This window comes from Heterodontus francisci, chromosome 36, assembly GCF_036365525.1.
Source record: "Heterodontus francisci isolate sHetFra1 chromosome 36, sHetFra1.hap1, whole genome shotgun sequence".
NCBI classification, from domain to species: domain Eukaryota; kingdom Metazoa; phylum Chordata; class Chondrichthyes; order Heterodontiformes; family Heterodontidae; genus Heterodontus; species Heterodontus francisci.
In genome coordinates, this window is record NC_090406.1 from 9,950,426 (window position 1) to 9,962,538 (window position 12,113).

A 12,113-nucleotide genomic window follows, 5' to 3' on the forward strand; every position below is an offset into this window, starting at 1 on the left:
CACTTCCAGTTATGCATCATTTGCTCTGGTATATAACTGTAGAGTTAGTATTGAGTTTTCACTCTGCATTTCCCCCATTTCTGCAGTAGTCACCATCATGGACATCTACAGCCAGGAAACTTCACGGATTTGGTGCCCACACTGATGGATTAATGACTGACATAATTGCTGCAAATATAGCCTCATTTATTTACTGAATTAAGCATATATAGGCATCAAAACTTACAGCAAAAACAAAACCTTAAAGTTGAGGATGTAGCCTATAGGTAAGGTAATTCCCATCATAAATGGCCCGTATTTGTGGGGTGACTGACATGGGTATCCAAGCAGTATCCTTCCTTCATTAAAAGTACAATGTACCTTTTATCTGCCTTCACATGATGACGTTTGACATCTTTCAAGTATCGACTCATGTAATACTCCATTGTGGAGATCAGGGTGCTGTCCTTATCAATGAGCTGCGCTGCCCTTGGTTGGGCTGTTAGCCAGTCAAGTACTGATGATAGCTGGTCCTCCTGTAGTTGCTGAATTGGGGGAGGTGGAAGGGAAAAAACAGGCAAATGGTGAGTGGATGACACTGAAGGTACAGGTATTCCAGAACATCCTTCTCTATAGTTTCTGACTTTAAACTGTTGTACATATGATGCAAACTCATGTTCGCTAGGACAGGGCTATGAGGGGCAGTACACCACCAAGGCAGGTAAGAGTAGGAGAGAAGCTGATGCAAATCATAGAGTAATGAAAAAGTGATAAGATTTTGCTTAAAAAAACCTGCAGAAACTAAAGAGTTCCCCATAAAAACATTTAAGACTTTTCTCACTAAAGTGGGTCAGCCTACAGTAATGCTACAGCCTTTTCATGATATCAGTAGACAGTAGGGAAAACGAACCACGCAATTTTACAGAAAATACGTTTTTTTTATTACCATTTAGCTAACCCAAATCCACAGCTTCTTCACAGAAAGATCTCTGACCCTCTTCTAGCCAGTTTAACCCCTCTCAAGTTACAACTTATTCAAAACATCGCAGCCCAAATTATTGCCTAAACACCACCACCTCAGGCATCTCCAAGTTCCACAGGGTGCCAGTACCAAGTTGATGACAAATTCCTTACAGCCTCACTCCATCCTACCTTAGTGATCTGCAGTCTTCCATCTCCACACAAAACCCTTCTGCTCCTCTAACATTGGACTACTCTTTATCGTTTACTTCCTCTGTTCTACCATTGGTGGCCATTCCTTTACCTACTGCACTCTGTCCTCTGCAACTACCTGTTTGATTCCCACCTGCTCTAAATAACCTTCTTGAATACAGTCATTAGTCCCGCCATCCTACCCTCTCACTATTGCCTGTTGCTCAGCATTCACTATTTTTTTCTCCCTAATGTAAAAGGCAGAGTTGCATTTATAAAACGTCTTTCACAACATCAAGTCACCACAAAAGCACTTTATAAAGCATCAAATATTTCTGAAGTGTAGTCGTTGCTGTAAGGTAGGAAATGCAGCAGCCAATTTGCGCACAGCAAGATCTCACGAACAGCAATCTGATAATGTTTTTTCGGTGTTGGTTGTGGGATAAATATTGGTCAGGACACTGGGGAGAACTCCTCAGTTTTTTGAAATAATACCATGGGATCTTTCACGTCCACTTAAGAGGTTTAATGTTTTATCCCTCAGTGCTACAATGGAATCTCAGCCTAAATTTTATGCTTCAAGTCTCTGGACTGACTTGAACCCACAACCTTCTGATTCAGAGGTGGAAGTACTACCACTGAGCCAAGCTGATACTATTGGGTCATTCGGTACGCCAGCAGTACAATTAGCAAATATGCACTCATCTTTCAAATATGACCATCCACTTAGCAATTTACTAAAAACTGAAGACTATACTTAGGTGAACAATGCTGACATATATGTAAGTAGCAGTACAATGTGCAATAATGCAGCTGGATTGAAAAGCAAAAATGTAAAAACAATTTTTCCAATCATCCTTGCTCAATTCTCCCTATGCCCCGTCATGCACTAAAACCCCTCAATCATACAATTTACTGGTCAGAAACAGGACATTTGGACCAGCTGGTCCATGTCGTTGTTTGTGCTCCACATGAACCTCCCCCCACCCTTCTTCATCTACTCCCTTCTGCCTTGTACTTATTTAGCTTCACCTTGGATGCATCTATGTCGTCTCAACTACTCCTTATGGTAGCGAGTTCCACATTTTAATCACTATGGGTAAAGAAGATACAAATCACGTTTGCATCCTCCTCTCTTTCTTCTCCTGGAGAGGATGACTTGTGCTTAAAGTTTTCACAATCACTACCAACTTACAGTACTTTGCCCAATGTGGCCATTCTTCACATGAAAGCTGGCACATAATTCTGCAATGAGAAAAGGGGGCACCACAACCAGTCTGATGCTGTCCTCACCCCAATTCACACGCGCACACACACACACTTTTCATCACTGGATAGTGAATCAGGAGCAGAAATCTCATGATTTTTTTTCTTTCTCCTAGCGCAGTACTGCTGTGATCAGTTAAAGCCCATTGAATGCAGCCTTGGCTTGGATCAATGAACACCACAGCCCAGATTGGTTCTGGGACCATTTGGTGCGCATGGCTTAGTACAACATTAGGCAGCGCATATAGGAATTAGATTAAATCGGCAGACAATCCATTTGAAAACCCAGAGAGCCCAAAGGTGCAGTTATACTGGCACTTTTGTATCACAGTGGTGCAATCGTTCCAATAGAACTCTGGAGTTAGGTTTTGCCCAACTCCTTGGGGAGGCCATTTCACATGATTAAGAAGGCCGCTATGGAAGAAGTATAACTCCAGTGTGGTGCCATGCCAGGTTTGAAAAGTCCATAAGAGATCCATAATTCCTCTGTAGAGCACTTTATTAACTTTAGTACTTAAAAAAAAATCCTTGTCTGTGTGTGGATCCTTGCATGCAAATGCAGAGCCCTCCCCCGTCTATATGTCTGTGATTGCAGCAAGCTAGTAAATATCACTTGTTACAAGCTGCAAATTGATTCTGTTGCTATAACATAATTACAGTACACCCTAAATTAATTATTTCTAACACAGAGGTCAGGCAATACTTAGTCGCTACCCACAACACTTGACTCTAATGATCTGGCAGCCAGACCCTGATCCTATTGTTTAAAAAAACATCTCAACCCCAAACTCAACCTCATCCTCTTGTCAAGCATTAAGACAGAGGACATTACCTCAGTTTCCAGGTTATTGACTCACCTGCAGCTACTGTGCATCTCAACTCCAGTAAGAAACAGCAGCTGGAATGTCACTTGCTTTAAAAAAAGGAAAGTGAAGTTTAGAGAATTTAAGAGGTGCTCTGCTTACCATTTGCTCTGTGAAGATCTGAAGGTCCTCTAGGGCACCCTAAAAAAAGAAAACAAACTTAAAGAGAGACAGCCCTGTAAAGGCTGAGCAAACAGAATGCAGAAGGGGGGTATAAAATGGACAAGATACACAGCTGGAACAGTGTGTGTGCACACAAAACACCAATGACATGGCTAAAGGGCCACTTGTGGCCCATCTCTATCTGGCTGGCAGATTTGTTGCTCGGTTTGTGGCCTGCTTGACTGTGAAGTGGTGCTGGGGCTGAAAAGGCAGTGCAGTTCCTTTTTCTCCACTTGCACATCTGCAAGTGAAAAATAGAGAGAACCTCATTCAGAGGCACAGGCTATTCCTGCATTTGCAGCACAAGTCAGCAAGTCATTGTTGCAGCATGATCAAAACTGGGAGCGCAGAGTCACAGGTCACAGGCAGATGAGTCGCATCATTCCATGGGTGTGGAATAATGAATCCTCCCTTGAATAACTGTCAAGCAAGCCAGTGCTTAAAATTGGGCCAAATCTTGAAGTGAGGCTACTGCTGCTATAAACCTTTCTGAACCAAGATTAATATTCTGATATTAAAACAGAAAAGGCTGGAAAGACATCAGATTCATCAATGCCCGAAAGAAAAAGATGGATTAACATTCAGAGCGGAACCCATCATGTTAATTTCATATTATCAACACTTGATGTTTCTCTTTTTAGCTAATAAACTGTTATGAAAGTGCTTCCATTTTTAAAATATTTTTTTGAGGACTCTTGTTTAAAAATTGTGGAAATTGATTCATTTGAAAGACTGAAGAAATTCCACAGATGTCGGATTTGGTTTTCTTTTTAAAAAAGGTCACTGGAAGGACTTTGTTTTAAAAAAACCTTACTGGAAGTCACATGTCTTAAGCTAAGTAAACAGCAGCAGCCTTGATGACTTTGGGAGTTGTTTGCAGAGAAAAGTGAGATGTCAAGATTTATGGTGGTCAAGAGTTGGTTTCATTTTTGGATATTGTTTTGAGTCAGTTGAGGGTAAGCCTGCTAAGAGAGAAGTCACCAGCTCATTCGTTTTCCACTTCTTTGAGAAATCATAAGAATCCAATGTGATTGCATCAGGGGTTTCAGCAGTGATTCTCCTGGAAAGCCTGCCAGACAAATCCTCAACATCGCCTGAAAAGACCTGCTCCAAAAAGATCCCAGTGACAGCTGTCTACGCGTATTTGGACGCCAGATGAGACCATATCATATCTTATCCTTTTTCTTCAAGAATTAACAAGTATTTGGCCAAAGTATTTTTTGTCCTTTTTGTAAAGAGATCTCCACAGAGAAAATTTCTTTATTTTTTCTTTAAACGGTGTGTGCATGCACGCATGTGTGTTGGGTTAATTTAGAAGGGAACTTACATATTTCATAACAACCTGTAAGTTAATAAGCTTTGCATCTTTATTATAATAAATTAATAATTTTGTTGTTTATTAAAGAAACCTGGTTGCTGGATTTTATTCTGAAACTAAAATAGATAACATATATAATCAGCCGTATCAGTAACTGGGGTTAAATGTTTAAATATATGTTGTGACCCGTGGAGAAGTGAAACTGGAGAAAGACTGCACTCCTCCAGCCTCGGTTGTAATATATTATCATTCTTTATGTTTAATCAAGGAGTATGGATTCCATTTTGCATAATCCTTTACATAAAAAAAGCATTTTTTGCCATATTTCCTGTCCTCCCCGTTTGAAGTCTTCTGCACCGTCCCAGCAAAAGGGGCTGGAGATTATTCCCAGTTGCACACAAATTCTAATATACAGCCAGACACTAGGCGGAGACGATAGTTACACCAACACCTTGACAGATTTCTCACACCTCTTCACCTAATGGTGGCGAGGTGGACATTGCACAGGAGGTGAAGGAAGCTAACTGAAGTCAGGGGAGTGACATAGGTTTATAAGAGGGTTTGGAAGGAAAGGAGAGCGGTTGCAAGGCAAAACAGTTCTGGGAACTCTTACCGCACAAGAAAATGCACTCTGCAGTGCCACGACCAAGATAGGACACAAATTGTAGGTGGAAACCGCAACCTAATACCTCACTGCACAACACAGGGGAGCTCCAAACACATCGGCACTGATATCCCAAAGCTCATCTTTTATTTCAAAGGCATCCAGGAAAATGGGTACATTATCCATTGACAAAAAAAACCTTCCCAACCAAATGTTACCTTTTTTCTTCATTCACCGGATCATCAAGGGGAGATGAGTCTGTCCATTCAAAGAAAGACATCTTTCTACAGTTACTTGCACATGCAGTGAAAAAAAATAAAGTAAAAGTAATGATATGAAATGAGAAAGAAACATCCTTACCTTCTCTGTAAGGTTGTAAATTACCCGTGCCAGTGCCTCAGCAATAATTTTGGTATTGCGACTTAACTTCTGAATATCAATCTGGGACCTAAATTTGGGAACACAGCAGGTGAAGGAAACTTTGATTGATAAGCATCACAAGATACAAGATAAGCCTCGTCAAAATTTCTTTAGGAATAACCCTGATCTTTTTTGATAAATCAAACCTGTGTTCTCACCATGTCCCTCAATTCTTTCTCTGTCATCTAACTGCCTCTTAAGTTCATAGGTATGGTCTGCCTCAATGCCCTTCCTCAAACTTTTTTTTCCATAATTCCTTAGCCTTTGGAGAAAAAGTTCTACCCAGCTTCCCTCCTTGTTCCTAATTTTCACTTTTACGCTCCACGATTTGAACCTGTTGTTTCTACTGAGCAATTTGCCTGGATCAACTTTGTTGATCTCATTTATAATCTTGAAAGCCTCAGTTCTGTAATCTGCTCTCAAAGTCAGGAAGCATAAGTAATTTCACAAGCTTCAACCTAGTGCAAAGTGGTCGCAAAAGGCCTGGAAGGGACAGTCTTCCTAAATAATGTGATATTCCCCGATAGTCCACTGAACTCTTCTTGAGCTACGTTCTAATTGCCCATGTACAATTATGACACAGGTCTGGAGGCAGAACGCCAACAGCCATTTGATCATATCCTTCTGCAGTAGCAACCTTACCACCTTTCTGTTATAGCTTGTAGACACCCAGGGCATTGCTGTCCTCTCAACTGAAAGACATCAGCTCCAAAAATGGAATATGTCCTCAGTACTGCACTGGAATGTCAGCCTAGATTTTAGGTTCAAGTCCTTGTACAGTGCTCAAACCATAATGTTCTGACCCAGAAAACATTGTCAGCCACTAAGCCAAGCAGGCACCTTGCTTCGAGCCTGCTCGTTGTCTCGCTTGAGGTTGCTGTCAGCTGAGGAGCAGGAGCTGGGTGGGAGCTGTGTTTTTGGCTGTAACAATACAAATATACCAGTCATTCTGCTTGCTTCCAATATAAAGCAAAAACAAATGTTTACATTTCCATTCGACCCTTATTTATAGGAATTTAACTTGAACCTCAAGGCAAACAGAACACACAAGTAGAGTGGATGTTGGATTTCCAACCAATTAGGGGTTGGTATGCAATTAAACTGAGAAATATTTGATATTTAAAAGCCAGCTGTGAATTGGCAGCCAGTGTCAAAGAAAAAGTGGGTTTCACTCAAATATAGCAGATTGAACCCAACTTATAGCAACGTGAGAGTAGGAGCAGGCCCATTCAGCCCTTCGAGCCTGCTCCGCCATTCTAGATCATGGCTGATTGTTTACCTCAACACCACGTTCCCACACTTTCCCCATATCCCTTGATGTCATTAGCAACTAGAAACCTATAGATCTCGCTCGAACGTATTCAGTAACTAAAGTCATAAACCCCCCCCACAATGTTATATCCTGAATGAAAAGGACTTTACAGTACATTGGAGGATGGGACAGGAATAGGAAAATTATATTACTGGCAAAGAGGGTCTCCTGGAGATTGATTGCCTTATTTATCCTGGAAAGGAATTCACTAGTTTCCCCAAAAATTGAACACAGGGCGGTAAAGTTGCACATAAGGTTGGATAATTGAGTGGATTAAATAACCATTGATTGACCCAGTTTCCCAACCCTTTGTTGTGTTACTTTGTCGAATTAAATCGCTGGGCCTTATCGCACTGTTTTCCTTTAATTTAGTGGGATAACCAAAGGAACAGAAAGAGTCGCACAATTCAACTGCTTTAAAACAAAATCTCAACCTAACAGACTGCAGAAAGATCAAGGTAACCAGCTTGAGCCAAGCAAGAGATCTCCCAAGAGACTGGCAAGTTAGAAAATGAGTCAACGGCAGTTGGCTGCCTGGAAACTCTCACAGCTGTAAAATGGTGATCTGACCAGTCAAACAAGTACCACAGCCATTACAGTAAGTTGGGGCATGCAACCTACGGCCCAAGGATCACACAGCCCCAAACCAGGGCAACTTGTGAGCCCAGGTAGCTAGGCCCCATTTCTTATTTGCTGGTTTGGTTTGTTTGAACTTTACGGGTCTGGAGATTTTGAAATAGCAACTCTTTTACAATGTTGCCACTGCACTGGGGATAAAGCCCAAGCGAGATCAAAACCTGTAGTACCAGAAATTTGGGATAAATTTGTTTGATTACGCTCCTGTGAAGCGCCGTTGGACTTTTTAATAAAATTGAAGGTGCTATATAAATGCACGCTGTTGTTGCAAATTAATGGGAACATGGATTTAAACTTTGTGTGTGACCTACAAGGCTTTGTGGTGAGCAACTGCACAGCCACTAAGCAGAAAAAGCTTGGATACTCTTTGCATTAACTAGTTTTTTTTGGAATAGTAAAAACACAAATTCCCTCAAAAAACATGCTAAACAAAATAGTTAAAGTAGCAATTAGGAGTCTTCTCTCACCTCATGTCCATAACACTGGTCCGAAGGCTGTTTTTATGGCTTTCTAGGCGGGATACTGTGAATGCTGGTAATCGGCGAATTCCAAATCGCTCATGCTCCCAGGCCAACATGTCCTCCGCCAAGTTGATTTTTTTATGGATCATGGAGAATTTGACTTCTGGAAACCTGGAGGTCACCTGCATTTTAAAATTCAAAATAGTTTGGGTTTTCAATAAACCAACAGGTTTCTTAGTTTGGGCATATAACTTTCTCCCCCAAAACCACCCCCCCCTCTTCCCCCCAATCTCTCCTGATGATGCCAGCTTATGCTGGGATCAGCTTCAAAGAAGCACCGTCAAGTCCCAGGTTCCTCATGTATGAATCCAGATGCTGAATCTTGGAGAATACCAGCAATGGCTGATTCTGTACTTGCCTATACATGTACACACACATGTATTTCCCAGTGGGGATAATGTAGCAGGAACTCAGGCTGATTAATTCTGCAGCACTGTAGCTAATCGTAGCCCCATGTCCTGGGTGAGATCGACTAAATCAGCACGGACCCTATAGCGGAGCAAGAATGTTTCTGCTCAGTTTCAGGAACTGGAGTCCTGAATGATTTTCCCCTTTTATCATGGACATCGAGGCAAACAACAGACTCTGCCCTGGATAAGATCAACTAATTCAGCACATGCCAGGGATCAAATCTGGGACCTCCCCAATCAGCTCCACACTAAGGTGGTTGGGGGGTGAAGGGGCAGGGGGAATTGCATTTACTAACAAAGCTGCATAATTTCTAATTTCGCTTAAATGTGGTGGCCATTTTCAACAGTGCCTTTCCGATCTCGGCCTCACTATCTGTGGAATGCAGTGGGCAATAGGGGGCTGTTTATTTCTCTGTCCCGTGGAGAAATAAGGAGAAAAATGAATCACTGCCCCAAAGGCACTCTATAGCTGGCTCAACCATCATTGTTAGAGGACTGGGAGTGGGATGCCTGCCTATCCACTTCACCGAAAGGTCAGAAAGAGTGGGAAATAAGCCATTGTTATACAGATCAGCAACATCCCTTAAAAAAGAAAATTTGAAAGCAATTTATTGTGTGAAGTGCTTCCAGAGGTATTGGGGCTGTAATAAAGCATTACATAGTGGAGTAAAAGGGAAAAATGCAGGGCGGAAAAATGGGTGCGAGGCCATGGCCTCGCCTTACTGCATGTCTGGCGGATCTATCAAGTTCTGCTAGGAAACCTGAGCTTGATGTGGTGTCACACTTACTGTTTCCAGCTCCTTCAGGAAAGTGTGCTGTGGAGTGGCTTCCTTAGGCGGCTTTGAAACATGAAGATAAAGGCCATCACCACTGCCCAACGTATCGAGGCACAAAACAAAAGCAACGTTATCCTGAAGAAGGCTGGAATCTGGAAAAACATGGAGCCCATCCACAAGATTATGGTAAAGCACAGACAATCTGATAAAATCTCGTTCTCCTCCCAGAAGCAGGGTGAATTTTAATTGACAGATGGGACTTTACAAAGGAACTATTATATAGAAATTTGTAGCACAGGAACAGGTCATTTGGCCCAACATTCTAGGCAGTGCTTATACTTCACACGAGTCTCCTTCCATACAACTTCTTCGCTTCTATTTCTTTCTCCCTCACGTACTTATCTAACTTCCCCTTAAATGAAACCATGTTATTTGCCTCCATTACCCCAGGTAGCGAGTTCCACATTCTCATCACATTGAGGAAAGATATTTTTCCTGAATTCGTCATTGCTATTTATCATTTCTTAAGAGAGGGTGGGAAAAATCTCATAGCCAGAACCCATGAACAAGTTTACATCACGTGCATTTTCTAATGATATGGTCCCCAGCACTTATAGAGGTGCTTATAGTTGTTGCTAGCATGATTTGCCTGCTTTACATGTTGGATGGTTTCTACTTTAAAATGTTTTGTTTAAAGTCAACTAATCTCCCACATTGCTGACTACACCTGAACTATCCTGTACTAATGAGGTACCAGGGAGGTGCTGACAGAACACAGCAAACTATTATTCTGACCGACTCATACAAATTCCTCTGGTGCAATATTAGAATATTACAGCGCAGTACAGGCACTTCGGCCCTCGATGTTGCGCCGACCTGTGAAACCATCTGACCTACACTATTCCATTTTCATCCATATGTCTATCCAATGACCACTTAAATGCCCTTAAAGTTGGCGAGTCTACTACTGCTGCAGGCAGGGCGTTCCACGCCCCTACTACTCTCTGAGTAAAGAAACTACCTCTGACATCTGTCTTATATCTATCACCCCTCAACTTAAAGCTATGTCCCCTCGTGTTTGCCATCACCATCCGAGGAAAAAGACTCTCACTATCCACCCTATCTAACCCTCTGATTATCGTATATGTCTCTATTAAGTCACCTCTCCTCCTCCTTCTCTCCAACGAAAACAACCTCAAGTCCCTCAGCCTTTCCTCGTAAGACCTTCCCTCCATACCAGGCAACATCCTAGTAAATCTCCTCTGCACCCTTTCCAAAGCTTCCACATCCTTCCTATAATGCGGTGACCAGAACTGCACGCAATACTCCAGGTGCGGTCTCACCAGAGTTTTGTACAGCTGCAGCATGACCTCGTGGCTCCGAAACTCGATCCCCCTACTAATAAAAGCTAACACACCATATGCCTTCTTAACAACCCTATTAACCTGGGTAGCAACCTTCAGGGATTTATGTACCTGGACACCAAGATCTCTCTGCTCATCTACACTACCAAGAATCTTCCCATTAGCCCAGTACTCTGCATTCCTGTTACTCCTTCCAAAGTGAATCACCTCACACTTTTCCGCATTAAGCTCCATTTGCCATCTCTCAGCCCAGCTCTGCAGCCTATCTATGTCCCTCTGTACCCTACAACATCCTTCGGCACTATCCACAACTCCACCGACCTTAGTGTCATCCGCAAATTTACTAACCCACCCTTCTACACCCTCTTCCAGGTCATTTATAAAAATGACAAACAGCAGTGGCCCCAAAACAGATCCTTGCAGTACACCACTAGTAACTAAACTCCAGGATGAACATTTGCCATCAACCACCACCCTCTGTCTTCTTTCAGCTAGCCAATTTCTGATCCAAAGCTCTAAATCACCTTCAACCCCATACCTCCGTATGTTCTGCAATAGCCTACCGTGGGGAACCTTATCAAACGCCTTACTGAAATCCAATTACACCACATCCACTGCTTTACCCTCATCCACCTGTTTGGTCACCTTCTCGAAAAACTCAATAAGGTTTGTGAGGCACGACCTACCCTTCACAAAACTGTGCTGACTATCGCTAATGAACTTATTCTTTTCTAGATGATTATAAATCCTGTCTCTTATAACCTTTTCCAACATTTTACCCACAACCGAAGTAAGGCTCACAGGTCTATAATTACCAGGGCTGTCTCTACTCCCCTTCTTGAACAAGGGGACAACATTTGCTATCCTCCAGTCTTCCGGCACTATTCCTGTCGACAATGACGACATAAAGATCAAGGACAAAGGCTCTGCAATCTCCTCCCTAGCTTCCCAGAGAATCCTAGGATAAATCCCATCTGGCCCAGGGGACTTATCTATTTTCACACTTTCCAAAATTGCTAACACCTCCTCCTTGTGAACCTCAATCCCATATAGCCTAGTAGCCTGAACCTCAGTATTCTCCTCGACAACATTTTCTTTCTCTACTGTAAATACTGACGCAAAATATTCATTTAACGCTTCCCCTATCTCCTCTGATTCCACACACAACTTTCCACTACTATCCTTGATTGGCTCTAATCTAACTCTAGTCATTCTTTTATTCCTGATATACCTATAGAAAGCCTTAGGGTTTTCCCTGATCCTATCCGCCAATGACTTCTCGTGTCCTCTCCTTGCTCTTCTTAGCTCTCCCTTTAGATCCTTCCTGGCT

At 42.3% G+C, this 12,113-nt stretch overlaps 1 protein-coding gene across 3 annotated transcripts in view; it reads right to left on the minus strand.

Annotated features, from left to right (window-relative positions):
* The window catches only part of ncln (nicalin), a 47,768-nt gene that overhangs the window by 8,678 nt on the left and 26,977 nt on the right, over positions 1 to 12,113 (minus strand). The window contains exons 8-13 of one of the 3 annotated variants that reach the window (XM_068016143.1): positions 9,432 to 9,571; positions 8,180 to 8,355; positions 6,605 to 6,685; positions 5,705 to 5,792; positions 3,363 to 3,401; positions 361 to 524 (exon numbers count right to left, since the gene is read on the minus strand). In XM_068016143.1, coding sequence (XP_067872244.1) covers positions 361 to 524; positions 3,363 to 3,401; positions 5,705 to 5,792; positions 6,605 to 6,685; positions 8,180 to 8,355; positions 9,432 to 9,571 — 688 coding nt within the window. Of the gene's footprint in view, positions 1 to 360; positions 525 to 3,254; positions 3,311 to 3,362; positions 3,402 to 5,704; positions 5,793 to 6,604; positions 6,686 to 8,179; positions 8,356 to 9,431; positions 9,572 to 12,113 lie in introns of those variants that run through there. The other 2 variants (XM_068016145.1, XM_068016144.1) reach the window with 2 other exon arrangements.